The sequence below is a fragment of the Plectropomus leopardus genome, chromosome 22 (assembly GCF_026936395.1).
Source record: "Plectropomus leopardus strain MGB_pleo_1.0 chromosome 22, ASM2693639v1, whole genome shotgun sequence".
NCBI lineage: Eukaryota > Metazoa > Chordata > Actinopteri > Perciformes > Serranidae > Plectropomus > Plectropomus leopardus.
This window is the reverse complement of record NC_142197.1, coordinates 5,013,705-5,034,116: the sequence shown is the minus strand read 5'-3', so window position 1 is coordinate 5,034,116 and position 20,412 is coordinate 5,013,705. Positions and strand designations below refer to the sequence as shown.

Below are 20,412 nucleotides of genomic sequence, written 5' to 3'. Positions count from 1 at the left end.
GTCAGCAGCAGTGTGCAGGTACCTGAGCAGGGAAACTACGTTGGCTATGAGAGCGATAAGTGTGGACCAGATCAGTTAAGTTGCTGGTGTACAGATAAACACCAAGATTAAACTCACTAGAAAGCTCCATAAAGCTGAGAGGAACTGCAGAATCAGCTGATCATTTACTACCAGAGAGACACTGTTACATCATTTCACCAGAAAACCATTTCCACATGATTTTTTCTTTTTTACTTACAGTGGAAAGCAGAAGCCATCGTCGTCATCAGGATGTAGAATGGCAGTGAGATACAGATCTCTGTTCTGTAGATGCATGATTTCTCTGTCTCATCTCAGACTGAGAAGCTGACGAACTGTGCAGCCTCGATTTGACTGAAATGCAGAGGTAAAATAAAAAGCTGTCAGTGCTGCAATCACACGTTTTATTTTAAATCAGTTTTTTTTTTACAGGAGAACTGAGAGCCTGGAGGAACCCGAGAGATTTTGATGAAAGGAACATTTCTTTCTTAATTTAAATTTGTATCTGTTTGTTGTTGGTTTGTTTGCTTGTTTTTTTTTTTTACAAGTGCTGTTGTTGCTGTTTTTGCTTTTGTTGTTTGCTTGTTCTGTTTTTGTTTCTTGCTGACTTTTTGAAAGAGCTTGATGGGTTGCTTAAGGTATAAACTATTGTTGTGCTGTCCGATTTTCCATTGTACTTGTAAATAACAATAAAACTTGGGGAAAACATTGTTCCTGCTGTGAAAAAAGGAGCAAAGATGTCCTCTTTGAGTTAACTTTATAAGTTGGAACCAAATCACACAACTTTCTGTACAAACTGCCATTAAGAATCACTGCGGCAGTAATTACACACTAATCATGTACTTTTCCATCAGCTGACCGAATTCATCTCTGTCCGTTAGGATGATAAACACCCCGATGTCTTCAGTTATCATTCATTAGTAAAACAGCTTGTGTTTGTGCGCCAAACAGAAGATCTGAAGTAGCACTGAAAGGAACAGAATAAAGGTCTAAAAAAATGTATATTTAACAACCCTCTTTACCACAACACATACTTGTGCATCCCACATAGGGAACAGGAAACATTTGGGGCCCCTCCACATAAATACTGCCAGCATCCATCCATCCAAGTTTCCTGTTACCTTGTTTAACCCTCTCACTCCAGGACCACATCAAAACCCCCTGGGTGTATGTTTTGTCTAAATTTCTTTGGTGTGTACGTAACAAGAGGAACACAACTCAAACTGACACACATCAGATCACGCAGCACAAGGACCTCTTGGAGGAAATCCAGGTTGACTCAGGTAACACTGGAGTTAAACTGATACAGCTGAGAGGACACAGAAACACAAAAATCCTTACTACAATCCAACCCAGAGACCCCTGCTGTGATGAACCAGCTCCCAGGGTGAAGCCTTCCACACAGGGCTCAACTCTAACTTTAAAAAGTGGTTGACAGGTTGGAAACCGTCAATCATGACGGGCTGCCACTAATACTTGAATATGCTGCTGGCTGTCTTTATTTATGTTAAAACGTGCCACTGATGGTGACAAAAAGCCAAAAAGTGGTTGTCAGTTCCTCAAAACGAGGCCTGCCTGTTCATTAGAACAATGTCAGTGTAGTTAAAGATCCAGATTCAAAACTGAAAATAATAAAAACTGGCGATGCTGTTCTTCGTACACAAAAGTCCACAGCCACGCTGAGAGGCTGCACAGTTCCCTGTAAAGATGATTAAACTGTAAGACTGATAAAAGTTGAGGTAAAGGTGTTTGGCAACCAACATCAGAAGGCGTTTTTCTTTCATTGCCTGAGCATCAAAGAGTTTGGAGTCAAAACAGGTAAAAACAGTTCGCCTGGCTCTGTCCAAAGGAAACATCCACCTATCAGCACATCTGAAGTACAAAATTAACTATAACTCATGTAAAAATGATAAAATGCTGTTTTATGTGTTGTTATGAGCCAGAGAATGTAAAGTAAATAAGATTATTTCCCAAAATGTCAAACTTTCTGTTGAATTTGGAGTAATTCAGTCAAAGTACTGGACTGGGCGCCATGGATACTATAAATAAACATCGATAAAATCTGTCAGAACTCATAGAAAAAACAGGCTTGAACTTTGCCATAGAATGATCCTGTTTTTAAGTTTTCGTCAGTATCAACGTAATACAGTGAATGTCGTCTGTACATGGGTACAATGCACACAGGAGCTGCTCACAAATCATTCAGCATTATTTACTGGTGCCATTTTGCAAAAATATTGACAAATATCTGCTAAAAGCACGTTAAAACAGCAAATTTAATGAGCTTTTACGAGGTCATGCTCTGCTGATGTGTCTGTCATTTTATTGTTTCCTAAATAAACCTGTGTTGTGTTAGTCTGTTCCATCCGTCAAATTAGCAAAAAGTTGTGTAGTGACATGAACTGAAAGCCAGTGGCTGCCGATGAAATCAATATTAACCCTTAAAATTAAGTTAAAGAATTACTATACATTTTGAAGCATTTTTTTCCAAGTCCAGGTTTAAATATTTGTTTTTTGATTGTTTAATTGTTAATTTTTAGGTAATTTTCTTGTATTTTTGACTAATTTCTTGAAAATTTTAAATTGAGTGAATAAAGTATTTATCCACACGACTCTAGTTTCTTTTTTACCTACACAGTGTGACTGTTTCCAGCATCCCATCTGCTTTGAAAGAATTTTAATTTTAATCAACCACATCATCCACAGGGACACGTTTTTATCAAAGGGCTGAATGCAGGAAATTGTGAAAAGGAAGTGCATTGTTAAAAGACAGGAAGTGCAGCTGAATGTGGCCTTAAGATGGAGCAGCTTTCATCACTTAACGACCTCGGGTGGAGCTCCATCCTGTGCTGAGGAAAAGTGGCCTCTATCTTTCTATACATCACTCTGGACTCATTTTCCTTCATTTACATTTAGTCTGTCGCTCTGTCTCTCAAAACCCAAACATGCTGTCTTCTTCCTCTGATTGGCCCTTTTTTTAGGTTTATCTTTGGCGTCTGTCCACACGTGTGCAAATGAGTGAAGCCCGTATGAACACGCTTCTGCAACACAAACACCTTGGGCATCACTAATCTATCGATCACACTGACAGTTTCTTCTGACTATATTATATTACAGTGTTTACAGTGCTGGGATTTACTCAACTACTCTATTTTAAGTACGAGTACTTGTACTTTAATTGAGTATTTCCATTTTCTCACTTTATACGTTTACTCCACTACATCTCGGGGAAAGTTTTTTACTTTTCACTCCACTACATTTATCTAAATAAAATGAGAATTGATGCCTTTTACTTCATATTTAGAATTCAGGACTTACTTGCAATGGAGTATTTTTAGACTGAAGTATCTCTATAATTAATCAAGTAAACGATGTGAACTCTTCTCTGACATTTTTTGGATGTCATTTACAGGTTCATGCTGCCCTCTTTTGATTGAGTTTAGACTTGCAAACAAAGGTTACATTTAATCTTTTTTTTTCAATTAATAAATTCAAATTTTTGGTCAATAAAGTGTCAGAAAATAAAGCATCAGAAGTTCAAACAGCACAAGGTGTTGACTTTCAATCATTTTGTTTTTTTAACTTTTTAAGAAGAGACAGTTTTTGAGTACATGTCGCAAATAATTACACTTAAACTAAAATCTGAACTTTATTCCCTACACTTCATACTTTGTTTGTTTTTAATTAAACATTGAATTTGCATGCAAGACCAAATTTTCATGAGAAAGCTATCCTTCTTATGTGAGAAAATAATGCAAAGGCATGCATCTTGAATTGTAAAAAATTTCTTTAAAAACTGCCGAAACACTTGCTCCTCGACTCATAGTTGTCATCTTTCTACCAAAGGACATTTAAATCTGTTCACAGGTCTTTTAAATTATCCTGGTCTCTAAGAGTCGGACAAACAAACAAAAAACAAAACCTTGCCCTCTCCATCAAACCTTGAGGGAGGATTTTTTTCTGAGGGCACAAAACTGGAAGACAAACACACTCCAAATGTCACGTCTGTGCAAATGGAGCACTTCCACTGTTTATGTGTTTATGCGTCTGTGCGTACGGGGAGGGATTTCCCTATCGCAGACCTCAGGCCCCGGGGGGAAACGGACGCTTAAGGGACGACAACAGCTTGAAGTATCTTATGTACAATGTACATCTGTGAATCTACAACTGCTGACAGATAAACACAAACATTACAGTATCTTCCTTTTAGAATGTACTTAATGAAAAGTAGTAAAACTTTGAGGTATGCATGTATTCCATGCATACCTCAAAGTTTTACTACAAATTTCCGTTTATTATATATATATATATATTGGGGAGGTATGGCCCAAAAATAATATCACAATATTTCATGGTATTTTTGTGTTAATAATATTCTTGATGATATAACAAACCACTGAAAAATATTTTTTAACAATTATTATTAATTACAAGAGCATGCAATTGCAACAAAATAACTGTTACAGGTTTTACATATCAGCACAAACATAAAATTTCACCTGCAAAAATTCAGTAAAAAACTAAACAAAAATTATCTCTCATTTCTTTAGATTGCAATAACAAAAGAAACTGATAGCACTGATGCTCTCAGTCATTCTTTTTGTTACTGTGTGTGATGGTTTGATGATATTATGTCCTATATAGCCATTATCATGATATGAATTTTCTCTTATCATATTGAAAATTATACCGGTATTATTGTGAATGATATGCACACTCCTAACATATTTATTATCCCTAATTCCTCTATTACATTTAAGAGGGAAACATAAATAAGTGTGGTGGAGTAAATGTTTAATATAGCATAAATAGAATAACTTAAGTAAAATAGACTACATCAAAATTCCACTTATAAGACTTGGGTAAATGTACTAAGATACTTTTCACCAATAGGCAGGTTTCCATTACAGATTTGCCCAAAGCTTAAGCAATATTTTCGAAATGTCGATAAATCACATTTGCGAAATGACTGTTTTTCTATTGGGTGAATTTCTGCAAGGTTCAAAACATAAAATCACCTGAACTACCACCTCATGTGAGCATATACCTTAACAAAACAGTGTTGTGCGCATATCATCCGGAATAACACCACTAATGACGTAAATCTTCACCTAAAAACATCCCTCGGGGAGACATAAAGGTAGATATATGAGAGGTGCTCCTTTAAAAGAATGCACTTGTGTTATATATTAAGGAAATTAAAGTGCCACGAAGAGTTAAAGGAGTTGCAGATAACAAGGAGGAAAGTCAGAGCTGACGTTCTCACATCTGGGAGCTATCCTGAACAGTGTGTTTGGAGAGGGCGGTGGTGGTGTGCATTTGCGTGTCACTGTGCGTTTACACGACAAGGTTCTTGTAAAGCATGACTGTTAATCAGAACCAGCAGCATGAATCGTAGCCCAGCACTGAACCTCTTCTTAATAACATGAAAGATTTAACTCTATGTTTTCTAACGTGTCGCGAGAGGTTTAGTGTTTGACTGAAGGAGCCCTCGGTGGATCCTAAAATTCTTTAATTTAATCCAAAAACATTCCAGGGTATTAAAAAGAAGTGTTTCTATTAACATGTTTTTCCTGTCAGTGTGGAAAAGTCTCTGAAGCAACACGCAGCTTAACACGGGACACGAAAACACTGTAACCACAGATACAGAAATAATAAAAACATACACGTCAACACTGGTGTTTAATTTAAAAAACAAACAAACATAATATATGTCATCTTTATCCTAAAAACGAGATTATATTTAAGAACAAGATCTAATTTTAATATATTCTGATTGTTTTTCATGTATCTAACAGCTTTATAACAGCAGAGAGGCAGAAAATAACATTTACTCAAGAAAGTACAGCTTTTAGGTTCAGGCACTACAGTATTTCCAAGTATTTGAAAGAACATCTACCAGCAGATTTCAGAGGCTACATTTATCTAACGGCTGCAGTAACAAATCACTGTGATAGGCAATTTTTACCTGTAAAGAGCCAAACATACACAATCTTGCCAAAATGTATGCCATATGCATGAACACAGCCAAAATTATCAAAAAAGGAAGAATGAAAAGTGTGTAACATGCACTAAACATCCCCTAAGGGTTACATCACAAGTTTACTTATGCCTTTCTATCCTACAATTCTTTGTTTCAAGGGTTATATGTTATTTTTTATGCACAACAAATCATCTGCCTCCTGCATTATTTTGTGTTTCAGCTGGTGGAAAATCCAGTCAAGACAAGCCAATACATAGACAACAGACTGTCATTTATAACGACCTGAACACTGAACCTTATCTAACAGTGACTATAAACAGTCCACTGGAAAAATGCCCACATAATCTGATCAGATCACAGTGACCCCAGTCGGCTGCATCCTGTGTGGGCGCTCTGTGGCTTTATTTAGGACCGCCATCATCAGTTTCACTAACTCACTCATTGCAGCTGCAGATCACTGAGTCCAAACAGTGTGTCCTAATGAATTATTTTATATGAAGAAACTGAAATTATGATCAGATTGTAAAACTGCTATCCATATGAAAAGTTTGCTCTTACACCTGAATGCTACATGTCAGCTTTGAGATTCTTATTATGGACCTTTTCCATTATCACTTTTGGTTGCGCAGAGTCAAACCATGCTGCGCAGATTTGCATTTCCTTTGTCAGTTTTAACATGCCAAGCTGTGCCGAGCTACGCCAGAGATGGACCTTCTCTAGAATACATCCAAGAACACACACGACCACCTAAAAGTGGGTAGCTGTGACCTCTCACTGATGGCATCAAACCCCCGATGACCCCTGATGATCCCACTTCTCCCCCTCAAACAAGCATGTGTGTTATGAGACTCCAATGACCTCAGTCTGTGCAGGAGACCAGAGATGAAGACGTTTTTAAAAGTCTGTGTGTGTTCAGCTCTGAGTACTTTTGTTGCTTCTAATTGAAACTTTGTGGTTTGGAGTTTAGTTTTTCTCCAGCATTCCTGTTTGTACTTCAGATCTCCTGTTTATTGCACTGTTTTATGTTTGCTTTTGGCCGTACTGAAATCTGTAAAATTACCACTAATGAAAACCCAACATTTCCTTATTAAACTGCTTTGCAAAAACACCTTTAATACAACAAAATAATAGAGGAGTCTTAGTCTGAAGAATCTATAGGAAATGAAGTGGGTTTATCAGTGATTTAGCAATATATATATAAAAAAAACTTCAATAAATACAGGTCTACTAATACTGCAGGGAGCAAAGTAAAAGCAGAAACGGCCAGAATGAGATGTTAGATAAAGAGCTGCAGACAATAGGCTCCTACTGCAACTCCGCAAAAAGCTCACCTGCAACAGGTTAACTTCTTTTATCTGCCTGCTGTGTGATGGAAAAACAAACACACACAAAAACCCTCACAAAAGCAACGGGCGACTTTAGGCTGCTGCTTTCACACGTCAACAATCAACACAAGCCTTGATCAGTTAAAGACACTAGGCATGAACACTATCATGGTATTATACAAGAGTATTTAGAAATCCCAAAGGTATGGTTTCCAATACTACATGAATACAGGTGCTTCTCTTTCTATTAAATTCATTGTATGTAGTGCACAGCATGCACCACTAGAGCTCAGTCTCAAGTCTCATCCAGATATTCATCAGTTCAAGGGTCTTATGTAATCTCTGAGAAACTGCAATGAATACCAAACTCAAAAACTCAAATATTTTATTTGAAATGATCCAGTCCCCGCCAAACTTATGTCAAGTATATTATTGTATGGGGGGATCATGAACAGCATTTTCCGTTCATTAAATCTGAACATTATGCGTTGAACTGTATGTACTGTTGAGCTTTTTAGAGGAGTTAAGAGGCAGGTCATATATAGAAATAACCACGTGAAATGTGCAGGTGCATTGTGGCTCACGGAGCCATGCTTAATCATCATAATGTGTTTTCCATGAGAGATATGGTCAGAGAGGAAGGCTACCCCCCCCTTACAACACTGAACACAAGATAGAATAGATTAAATAAAATTCACAGAACAAGCAGCTGGAGCCATTATGTTCTGCACAGAAAAATGTGGAAATGTATGTGTTCAAAATATTAATAACGATAATAACATCTAGACTCATACACAAGGAGCACTAATAAACTGCAGCACAATAACATTACTTTAAAAGTAAAGAAACTAATAAAAAAAAAAGCAATATAAGTACACCCATGAGTGCTACAGATAAAATACAATAAAAAGAAGATAAAATCGTACCATAAAACCCCACAGGCAACATGCACTAGCATCTACAGAGTACACAGACATTACTGACAAGAGATAAGGAAAAAATGGGTATTTAAATGGTAATTTCACCCAAAATATAATAAAAATAAATTAGTAGACATTTGCAGAGGTTTTGGATGGATGAATTTCAATCTGTAGTGCTAAAATTCAGGTTTGCATTTAATGTGTGTATTTCTTAACAACTATGTCTGCAGTGTCTAAATAATCAACATTTTTCACTGTGGCAAACTTTCTTTAGGAGCTACTTTCAACCAAAGGTTAAACAATGTGAAAACAGTTCACAGTGAGGTCTGTTTATGTTTTTAGCCCCAGAGCACCACAGGGGGGAAAGCTTTTGATTTAAACCACTGCAGAACAGAGTATAGCACAATGCTGGATAACAACGCTCTCTTTTGGTTAACTGTTGCAACTGTAGCACTGAATTACCTCACACTGAGGTGAAACATCTGGGGCCAGATGTACAGTATAAAAAAGGCTTAAGAATAATAACTATGATATAGTGTAATATATATGACATATATTGTAAAAGTGACACAATGCTATATTTCACATTTACAACACAGGTTAACCCTTTGAATCCTGGATCGACATCCCTTTTTATAGTGATGGGTTCAGACATCTTTCACAGGTATATTTAGACCCTTAAACCCTGCACAAATTAGTTTGACTTCTTTTGAAAACATGGGAGGAAAGACAATGAGCAACTGGGCACGAAATGTCCTGCAATTAGCAAGAAATGATTAGATTTTTAAAAATATTTTGAAAAGCTTGGGGGGAAATGCTACATTTATGCTTACATAATTATATTTTTTTAAATGATTTACAGAATTGTTAGTTTTTATACTTATATATAGCCAACTTTTATACTTCTTAAATACTTTATCGGGGTTCCTAAAGCTAAAGGAAAATTTAATAAATTTAATACTTTTTAAGAATTTTTTTAAAATGCTACTTGGGAAACTAATATTATAATAACCACAACTGGGCGTGGGGGGCAAAACAACACATGAACATGCATTAAACACAGGAAAACATTACATTTTTGGACCAGTGAAAAAGTTAGTAAAAATAGGTAAATATCAATCATTTATTGGCGGGTATTATGATCGATTTTGTGTGTCTCTCTCTGTATATGGGATCCCATTGCTTTAATTCCCATCATGAAGAGTTTAAGAAGAGGGATTCGGTGAATATATCTTTTTTTATTTATTTACATTTATTTTGAGATTTTACAATGCAACCTCAGAAAAAAATCATAAAATCCTACTTACCACGTGGTAGCATTTTTAACACTTTTGATAGACATTTTAATGCAAATTGAGGCCTTATATGAACTAAATGCCTTTAAAACTTTAAGGATCCGGGATCCTACCTTTTTTCCAAGTAATTTTCTTATACTTTTACATGCTTATTTTTGAGTCATTTATTTTTAAGTTGCTCACTGCCTTCTTCACATGTTTCTAAAAGAAATCAGTTTGGCTAAGTTTCAGAGGGTTAACTCAGGTGATAATCAGACAGCGCACATACCTGTTCTCCTCAGGTCCCCCTTAGTTTGCACTGTCAGTTTGGCTAGCCATGTTTGCCCAGTTTGATCTCGTTGTCCTTTTCAGCGTTGTTATGTTCGGTAATCCTCTCAGAAAAGCGTTTACGATCCCGAAAGTCTGCTCTTGACTGTCAGTAACCATCCGCTCCAGGTAAAGGTAAAAACACACCGTAAACAAGCAGAGACTTCGTCTCCAACAAGCTAGCAGTTAGCCATCTTGCACAGGAAAACCACTCCATTTTAAATGTCGTTACTTTTTAAGGGAAGTGTGGTTGCTAACGGAATCTCTCGGTTGGTTGGTAGTTACTATCGAGTAGTTTAATTTCCAGTTTTTCTTCTAGAAACAAAGTTTATAGTCCGTGCTGTAGAGGATACTCCACATCCATCACGGCCACGGTAGCTTACTTTCAGCTTTAAGTCAAACACTAACGGCCGCCAGCTACCAGCCAATGAGAGCAAAAGTACTTCGGCAAACAGCCAATCAAATTGCAGCGGGGCAAAGATCGCCCAGCCCCCCGTGGATACTTTGACGCATGCGCACTGGTGTCTTCCCTCACTTTGCGCACTTTCTAAGGCTCTCCAGCTTAACTCATTAAAAACACAAATAATTTACTAACTAATTGAATAAACAAAATTCAAACACATTCAAAAAATTATAAATACAATAAAATAATAGTAATAAATACTAAATTAAAAAAATATTCAGAATACAATTTCAAAACTACTATTATATTCAACAACTGACTTAAATTGATATAATTATAAATAATGGCTGCAACCAAGCATTCTTTATGCAATTAACTAACGCAGAATTATATTACTTTCAAGTGGTGGAATGTAAATAAATTACATTTACTCAAGTAGGCTACTGCCCTCAAGTACAATTCCTCAAAAAGCGTCAGAGAATTTTTAGTTATTAAAATTGAACTACATGGTAAATTATACATAACATGACACCAGAAACACAAAATATGAGTTTAATTGCATTTCATTTACAAAATACAAGACAAACTTTAAAAAACAGTCTCCCATACAATAAAAACAAAAAGAGCCTCCATATAAAGGAAAGAAAATGTTCTTGTTCAGGTTTTTAATTTTATTTTATTTGTGTGTTTTGTCTGTTTTTTAACAAAAGAAAATATTCAGAGCTTCAGTCTGAGCGTTTTCAGCTTTTACTGTGAAAGAGCAGAAACTGGAATGTGGATTTTTATTTTTCTGAATCAAAAAAACATAAAAGACAAACATTTTCACATATTAATGGGCACCAATACAAAACAGTCACTGCTGAAATTGTGATCATTATTATCATTATTTTAAATCACTTTTTGAGACTGTCTCCCCACTTTTGGTTTAAAATTGAAAACTTTTCTTTGTATTTTGTGAATTTCAAGACTCTAAAAAATAAATGACTACAGTCAGTCATTATTAAAAAAGAAAACGCTGGTATAAAAAAAACAAAACCTGACTTCAAGGAACGGTTTCACATAGTTTTCCAAGAGTTAGATGAGAAGACTGATGCTACTGTGTCTGCGCAGTAAATACATATTTGGAGCCAACTCTTAGTTAGCTTAGCTTAGCATTAAGACTGGAAACAGGTGGAAACAGGTAGAAACAGCTAGTGTGAATCCACCTAAAGGCAAAAAAAATCAATCTACCATCTCCTCTTAAGCTCACAGACTAACCAGCTGTTATATATGTGGAAAGGTGGATTTGTTACCCTCGGATCACCGGGCTAGCTGTTTCTACCTGTTTCCAGTCTTTATGCTAAGCTAAGCTAACTGGCTGCTCGGTTGCGGCTTCATAATTACCGTACAGATCTGAGAGTTGTGTCAATGTTCTCATCTAACTCCATCCTCCAAAGTCAGAGGGAAGATAAGCAAACTATTCCTTTGAGAGTTTAAGGGAGGAGATTTGTAGAAACTGTGTGTGTGTTTGTGTGTGTTAGTCTTCCCAAGCGAAATCGTATGGCTGAAAGTCGTCTCTCAGCTGTTTGCAGCTCTCCTCCTCGTCCTCTCTGCTCTGTTTACACTCCCTCCAGTCGGCTCGAGTTGGGATGTTCAGCACTGCCTCGCTGGCCAGAACCTCCCTACACACACACACACACACACACACACACACACACAAACATGCACTGATAAAACTGATAATAGTGGACCATCCCTCATAAGGTAGCAGATTAAAAAACAGTGCAGGTGTATGGTGATAGGCTGTTCCAAGTCGGCACTGCTATACCCCATTACTTATAGCTTGTGTTTTGTGCATACTTTGGCAAGTTAGCACCATTTGAAGTAAGCCGGATGTGGATGTGAGACAGGTGGCAGGGAGGTGCTGTGGATCAAGAGGCGGCACGGCTGGGTAACTGTCTTAGCCCCCCTGGTTACACTTTTATTTAAACCTCTAAATCATCAGTTACTGAGGACGTAGCAATTCATATTCATAGACTGTTTTACCTTCCGAACTGCAGAGGGAAATGTTTCTGGATGCGGTAAAAAAGTTTCTCCCCTGAATCCAACTCCACATAGAAGTACGGAGTCCCTGGAGGGGCAATCTGAACACAGACACACACACACACACACACACACACAAACACATTTTATTGCTACCTATGGTTGCAGCGATATACCAGTTTTGAGCTTAATCAGTTTTGAAAATTGATGATCATCATAGTGTGCACATTTGCTTATGTACATTTTGGGAAAAAAATGCAACTGGACAGAGAATCTCACCCATATTTTAGGTATTTTCAAAAGGCACACTTTAAAAAAACAAAGCCTCCTCCAATGTGGTTTTTGTGTGTGTGTGTGTGTGTGTGTGTGTGTGTGTGTGTGTGTGTGTGTGTGTGTATACCTGTTTGAGGTCTGTGTGTTGAGGAATCTCCATCAGCTCCATCTGTTGTTCCTGAGCCTGAACCATGAACGCCTCCTTTATGTCCTCCGTGGTGCAGCGGTCCAACGGCACCGGCACCACCTGATAGCAACACCATCAACATCAACAACAACAACAACAACAACAACAACAACAACAACAACAACAACAACAACAACAACAACAGCACCCTTGTCATCCCAACACCCCCCTAAGTTATCAATGATATATACGATTTGGAATAAATAATTGTTTAATCAACACCTTTTTTAAAGACCTTCAACAAAAACATTATAAGTTTCATCATACGTCAATTTGTTTTAAAATCTACACTTTTAAGAATTACCTTTTTAGCCAAGGTTTTTAAAAATGAAGTTTTATGATTGTTTTCTCCATGAGAAACACCTTTGAGTTAAGTAAACTCACTTCTAATCTAATTTATTATTAAAATTATTTTGAATATAGGATGCATTAATTTAAGTGCATTAGGTGTACGTACTGTAATTAACTGGCAAGTGAGTGCATTTTCTGATATTAACCATTAGGGACTGTTTGGAGCATTTTACACACTTTTCAGTCTTATTTTTTTTTTGATAATTTTGTTCATGAACATGGCATACATGTTGGCAAGAGTGTGTATTTTTGTTTAATCTTGGAGTTTCCAGCTCAGCTCCTACAATAAGTCTAAAATACACTGTGTGAACAGATAATGTTACATTCATACTGTTAAGTACATAAAGTGCTGCATTTGCTCCATTGAAACCCATTCAAACTGCATTTTTTTTTATCCCACAGCCATCGAAGCATAGAAACATGACTTGTATTATTTCTGGGTGTCATTCCGGACTTTTGTCTTTGAATTTGTCATTTTTACATTTTTCCCCCTTATTACATCATTTGATATTTAATATTTTGATGTTTGATATTTATAATTATGACAGATGTTGGTTAAAAGAAAATAAACTCAGTGAAAGTAGATTATCATATTAATCCAGATATTTTTCACAGCCTGATTTTAAAAGGAAAACTTTGCATGCAGTGATATGAGTGTGTGTAACATTAATGCAGGCCTTAAGGGTTAAAAGTCAAAGCTGAAAATTAAGAATTTAAATTCAACACCATGCAGAGTGTGATATCACAACACCAATGAGCTACACGGTAAAAGTAGAAAATATTTTATACATTTTAAACATGTATCTAACATCTAATAACGTTTTGATTGACTGTGCGTTTGGACCTGTAGCTGCAGGTGTTGGCTCCTGTAGTTCCTCTCAAACAGCACGCAGCGCGCTCCTCTGCTCTTGTAGAAGCTCCTCAGGGCCGACTTGTACTTCTCCATCTCCTCCACCACCTCCGAGCTCAGCTCCACCACAGACTGGTAGTGACCGATGGGGAGGATCAGCATGTGATGAGGAGTCAGGCTGCCTTTGGCCAGAGCCAGGTAACACTGGAAAAACAAACTCCGTCACTGTGGGAAAATGGAGGAATCTGACTGGATGTTTATTCATAAATATCCATGAACTCACATGTGATCCGATGCTGATGACGAGGTGTTTCTCCACCTGAGGACTCGCCAGACAGAACCAGCAGGGACCTGTTGGCTGAGCTGAAACACGATGAAATAACAAACGATATAAAAAGTCATTCTGAGAGATTAAAACCTGCTCAGATTGGGTGTGAAGTTTGGATTTCAGGGAAAGCTACAGCGTTTACTTGGTTATTTTTAATTTCTTGAAACTTGCAGCAAATTTTTTCACATTTTTTAAAAGGTTTTATCACATTGTTGGACTGTCAGACACATTTTTAAGATTTAAAATGTACTGCAAAAATATGACTGAAGATTCTAATCTTTCTCTATACATATTACGTTTGTATAAATGTACTATTGCAGTACTACTGCATCCTGTAGTTAATTTAGACCTTAACCCTTTGAAACCTGCATCGACATCACTTTTTTGTGCTGCTTTAAGACGTCTTCACAAGTATAAATTTTTCATTTGAAAATGTGGGAAAAAAATTCAATGAGCATCTGGCGAGAAGTGTTTCAAAAATTCCAAGAAATAAATTTAAAAGGCTTTATTTTTTAAAAGGCAAGAAAAAAACAAACCTATATTTATAATTAGAATAATAATTCTGTAAAATATAAAATTACTTTACAGAATTATTATTATTTGTAAGCACTTTTTACACTTTTTTTAACAATTTATCTTGTTTTTTTTTTGTTATTTTTTTTTACAATTTATTTTGGAAATTTTTGGCTCATTAATTCTTATGTTGCTTGTCGCCTTTTTCTGGTGTATTTTGAAAGAAATCTATCAAATTTGCTCAGGTTTCAAAGGGTTAATCTACCATATAATGTCTGCTCCTATGAGAGCGGGGGTTGGGGATGCTTTCCTGGAGCCGTTGGACTCACGGTGTCTGCGGGGCTGTTTGGGGTGTCCCTGATGGTGTCCGTCTCCTCTGTCATACTGCTGGTCTCGTCCTCGTCCGTCTCCGTCTGAGTGTCTCTTCCTGCCGCGGCCCCGGAAACCCCCGCCGTCCTTCTTACTCAGGTCAAAGAAGAACTGATGGGACGGCTCCTGAAAGACGACAGGAAGGACAGAAAGACAAGCTGAGTTTTTCCAAAATTAAAATAAAAACAACGACCGCATGAAGCAGCTTTAACACCTGGAGTTGAAAAAAAAAAGGCGCTTCATACTTCCTTTCCTTATCTCCTTCAGCCGAGGAAAGGAAGGGTGAGTTTATTTATGCAGCATCTTTCAGACAATAAAAAGTGATTTTCATAAGAACTGCATTAGAACATTTAAAAACACAATAAAAATAGAGTAAAATCAATTAAAAGAGAAACAAATTGGACATAAAATTAAATAAAATAATTAAAAATAATTAATAATTTAAAAAATTACAAGAAAAAATTTGATTTGTGTAGTAATTACTTTCCCTAAATTCAATAAAGAAATCAAAAGTGCAGTAGAGAAATTAATTAATAAATTAAAGGCAAAAAACAGGCCATAAACAGATACTGTCATCCTCTAATTTCTTGCTTTTCCAGTAGAATTAATAATAACAAACATTTTGAGCATAAATAAATAAATATAGAAAAACTAAAATGAAGTCAAATAAAATAAAGCTGTCTTTAAAAAATGTCAACAAAGACTTTTCATAAACCTCATTTTGTGAAAATGAATGGAAACGTTAACATTTATCTTTTTCAGGTATGAGAGTTACAACTTTAGATGTAAGCCTCCAAAATTTATGAAAACTTAACGGGCTGGATTTGAGCTACACACACACACACACACACACACACACACACACACACGCTGTACCTCTTCCTCTGTGGTGCTGAAGTTCATTTGTTTGTCCATCTTGTCTTTTTTGGAGGACCTATACGGGTTTTCTGTGACGTCCTGCGGCTGCTTCACCAGCTCTGACGGATCCATCGTCTTCATGGGGATTATGTTGAAGGCGTACAGATACTGCAGCAGACACACACACACACACACACACACACACACACACACACACACAGAGTTTAGGATGTGATGCTGGTACTGTCAGACAATATTTGATTACATTTTGGAAAGTTGGCACCATTAAAAGTTTGCTGAATTAGTCATCAGCTGTTTCTGTTTACATTTCTCGATGGATGTTCACACTTTTATCGCTGGATTACTTTGATACTTAAAAAAACCTAAAAACGTGCTGATTCTCAGGCAGGTTCTGCAGCTATGAGATGCGTCTTTGCTCCATTATTTCTAAGCAGGTTTATGGACATTTTATTTGCAATGAAAATCTGAGATAATGACAGAACGTAAGTCAAGCTGAACTTAAAAACGTGTGTATCACGTCTGTGTGTGTTCAGATTCGACTGTTAAAAACGATGTTGTTTGTGATTCAGGAAAAACACACACCTTCTTCTTGGCGGGGTTGTTGACGGTTGCCAGAGCGATGAAGCGGCTGACGTGCTGAGCGTTTTCTTGGAGAACAACGTGATTCCTGAAACACGTTATCACAGAACAGTTAACACACACAGCACACACACACACACACACACACACACAGTATAAAACAAGGGTGATAAAGACGAATCGACCACTGGGACGAGTTTAGGGATCCTTTGATGCAGTAAAAATGTAAAAATACTCTGTTAAAAGTACTACTTTCAAAAAACTTTAGTTGAAAAATGATCAGCAAAATGGCACAAACTCAACAGTCAAAAGTCGAGCGCTCGTTCTACCTGTACGGGAGTCTTTCGTAGTGAGCGCCCTCCAGCGCAGCAAAGTGGTATCGCGGTTTCAGTTTGTCGGCGAGGTTGGCGACGGAGCTGCTCCCACACGACTTTGTGTTCACTTCCTGTAACACAAGACACATGAAAACAACAGCAGAGCCTTCAGGTTCATTTAAACACGTTCACACACACTTTTACACAGAAAACATGACTTTTCCATGATTTTCAGGTACATTTTTAGGACCATGTTTTCTCCCCCCTGGTTCTTTATCATTATTATATAATAACTTTTTACAATATATGTTATTTTAAAAAATATTTAATCACAACAGGATTAGAATGAATATTTAAAAATAAATTTGAGACTGTTTGTTATTTATTAGAGGGGATGGGGTGGAGAAAAAAGAGGACGCATGTCAAATCATTTTTAAGCACTGGGGAAAGACGAATGTTTTTTATTTTGGTTTAGGAGAGGGGCATACGAATACAAATGGTTGTATTTTTGTATTTATTTTATAACAGAGAAGTGCATATTTTCTGTAAAAAATAAAATAATTCTGCAATTTAAAACATTTTTTGGTAGAATTAACGAAAAAAAAAGGCAAATTTGTTACTGTTTTCTTAAAGAAAAAAAGGTGATTTTTTTTCATTAAAATGTTTTTGGATTTTCAAAGAAATCTCACAGATGTAAGTTTTTCTCAGTAACAACAGCATTTATATATTATTGTATTATTTTTACCGGCGTGTTTCCGTAGAGCCACACTCCTCGGGGCCACTGTGACGTCAGCAGGATGTCGACTCCTCTGAACTTGGAGCTGCTGGTCAGCGGGGCCACGAGGGCCGACAGGTCTTTGGATGTGAAGCAGTGAGCCGGGGCCGGTTCCTGCGTGGCCTCCTGACCGCTGACGTAGGCGATCTGCAGCCCCGACACGCCCGAGAACACGCCGCGCCGACCTGAAAACACACACACACATCAACGTGTTTGATGACGTGAAGTCAGCAAAGCTCTCTGGGAGCATCCTGACTTCCTGGAGGAGAGGCGGGTCTCAGGTCTCACCCAGATACGTGATGTTGTCGGCCAGCTCGCAGCCGTCATCGCCGGGGAAATTCTTCACCGTCTCCTGGCTCGCTGCTCCGAGGATGTAGGTGTGGATCGGAGCTGAGGAGGCAGAAAAACACAAAACAGACTTTAATCAAAGAATAAAAACTAAAAATGATCTGTGAGGTGTGAGGCAGGTGTTAACCCTTGATTATCCAGACGGTTGTACCTTTTTTGGCTCCAGTTTTGTACTGCTGCCACTCTGCTTCAGCTTCTGCCGTCGTCCCAAAAAACTCCCCGACACACAGCAGCAGCTGAGAGACAACCGCCAAAAATATTAGAATACAGATGAAACATCTGTATTTACTACATCAACGACAGACAAGTAAAAAATGCAGTAGCTTAAGTAGTTGAGCATCTCTCAACTGCAGGATTATTTGCTGAATATTTACTGACTCTGACAGAACTGAAATCAAACTCACGTCAAACTGTCCGGTTTTCTTCTGGATGGTCTGGACTCGATTGAACAGAGCGTTCAGTCTGCCCTCAACGTCTCCACAAGCCAAACTGCAAACAAGCAAAGTTTAAAACCTAATCTATGCATTAACCCTTTAAAACCTGGAGCAACATCACTTTTCTTGTTCTGCTTCCAGACGCCTTTCACACATATTTAAACCTTTAAATCCAGAACAAAGTGGTGTTATTTCTTTTCAAAACAAGGAGGAAAAGGAAATAAGCAACCTGGTAAGAAATCCTACAAAGTGACAGAAGTTTAGGAATTTATTATTATTATTTTTTTAAAGCTAGGGAAAATGTCAAGGGGCGATAAAATTAAAAAAAGCCTGGGAAAAACTATATTTATTGCTAAATCTTGTGATTACACATTTAAAATTAAATTACAGAATTATTAGAATTTTTAAAGCACTTTTTCAAAGTTGTTTCCTTTTTATTCTATTTATTTAGTTTAATTATTTTCAGGTTGTTGTTTTTTATTTATTTATTTATTTATTTATTTGCTAATTTTTTAATAATTTCTTCCTTTGTTGCCCATTTCCGTCTTGTTTTGAAAGAAATCAAGCCAATTTGCTTGGGTAAAAAAGGGTTAATATAAGCATCACATACTGGGACATAAACAGTCAGGACTCTGAACAGATATGAAGTAAAAATAGTCAAAAGTAAAAAATAAACAGAATATTCACACAATAGTAAGCATTTTAGACTCCAGATAACTCATGTCTGCTTTCAACTCATCAGAAATCCATCGAAAACACGTCTGTTTTTTTCTTTACACTCAAAAGAAGACTTAAACGAAGCCTCGTTCATTACTGAAACTATACAGATACATATTAAAATCAACTCTTCAATTCGGCTGATATAATATGACCCTCACGTGCTTTTTACACCGGAAACACTAAATTTAAATGCAACAGACCCCGGCTGTAACACATTATTTTTGTGTTTGATTTAAGATCTATTACAAGTCGTGTATTATAGTGGAGTACAAGAATGCCGAATTTTGAATTTACCACATTTTTCATCGATTATGCTTCACATTGCCTCTTATTAAGTACATAAATGTGCCAGTGAGGACGTTATCTTAAATTACATAAAATTTTCATAAGGTTCGGCGAAGCTTGTCGCGTTTCGTGTCGGATTTATTTGTATTGGTAGCAAAAGGAACAATTTGACCCACTGAATTTTACAAATAAGAAACCCTCCATTGTTCAGTATATTCACAAAACCATAATATTTTTAAAAATATTAATGTATAATATGTTTTGCAAGACATTAAAATTTAACAGACATCCTGTAAAATCCTGGTTACAGTCAAATAAAACAAAACAAAACACATATTCAACATTTAACTACATGAAATATAATTAAAGTCACAGTTAAAATATTTATAAAGTTAAACTTACACTCTGACTGGCTGTCCCGACATGTTTTTGTTTATTATTGTCTCAAAGTGTTAAAATGTGACCATTTGGATTTTTGCAGTTTCTGCGTTTGGTTCGTCGCTAATAGCGGCCCGATGGAAATAACAGCGGAACTATTTCTGTCTTACAAATCACACTTCGTGTACCAACAAAAGGCGGTTTCAAGGTACAAAGAAATAAATATACACGCTCATCTAGTGTCAGTGTATATTTTTGGTAATTACTTTACATTATTTCAGGCAATAAAAAAAATAAAGAAGTCAGGTTTTTACCCGGACAGGTTTTAGAGCGGAGAAAAGGGTTGCCAGGTTTGCAAATGTTTACACGTTTTAACACGTTTACACTTATTAATATTTTTACTTGTTTACTTTAATGTAAAATATATATTTATTGTATTTAAACACAATTTCACACTTTGGCTTGTCTTTTGTTCTTTTTGTCTCTGTATTGATTTTAAAGTTTTATTCTGTTTAGCAGGTACTAATGGTTTAATATTAAAAAAAAAAATTGATTTA

The 20,412-nt window shown here is 36.6% G+C and overlaps 1 protein-coding gene and 1 long non-coding RNA gene across 3 annotated transcripts in view; both read right to left on the bottom strand.

Annotated features, from left to right (window-relative positions):
• The window catches only part of LOC148185849 (uncharacterized), a 37,545-nt gene extending 27,302 nt beyond the window's left edge, over positions 1–10,243 (bottom strand). For both annotated transcript variants that reach the window (XR_015775522.1, XR_015775521.1), the window contains exons 1-2: positions 9,810–10,243; positions 239–372 (exon numbers count right to left, since the gene is read on the bottom strand). This is a non-coding gene — a long non-coding RNA (uncharacterized LOC148185849). The remainder of the gene's footprint in view (positions 1–238; positions 373–9,809) is intronic.
• A 543-nt stretch (positions 10,244–10,786) lies between these two features.
• Positions 10,787–20,036, bottom strand: cwf19l1 (CWF19 like cell cycle control factor 1). The gene is made up of 14 exons (XM_088072695.1): positions 19,880–20,036; positions 18,443–18,527; positions 18,190–18,274; positions 17,979–18,080; positions 17,661–17,875; positions 16,931–17,046; positions 16,605–16,689; positions 16,020–16,169; positions 15,104–15,269; positions 14,217–14,296; positions 13,928–14,137; positions 12,673–12,792; positions 12,276–12,373; positions 10,787–11,911 (listed from the first exon to the last, which is right to left on the bottom strand). Exons 1-14 carry the CDS (start codon positions 19,900–19,902, stop codon positions 11,767–11,769), a joined length of 1,680 nt encoding a protein of 559 aa, XP_087928821.1. The 5' UTR covers positions 19,903–20,036; the 3' UTR covers positions 10,787–11,766.
• Positions 20,037–20,412: the final 376 nt, after the last annotated feature.

Coding starts and splice junctions, on each gene's coding strand:
- cwf19l1 (XM_088072695.1), bottom strand. CDS start 19,902: ATGTCGGGACAGCCAGTCAGAGT. Junction 18,081..18,189: donor CAAAACTGGAGCCAAAAAAG/GTACAACCGTCT, acceptor CTGCCTCCTCAG/CTCCGATCCACACCTACATC. Junction 12,374..12,672: donor AACACACAGACCTCAAACAG/GTATACACACAC, acceptor GTCTGTGTTCAG/ATTGCCCCTCCAGGGACTCC.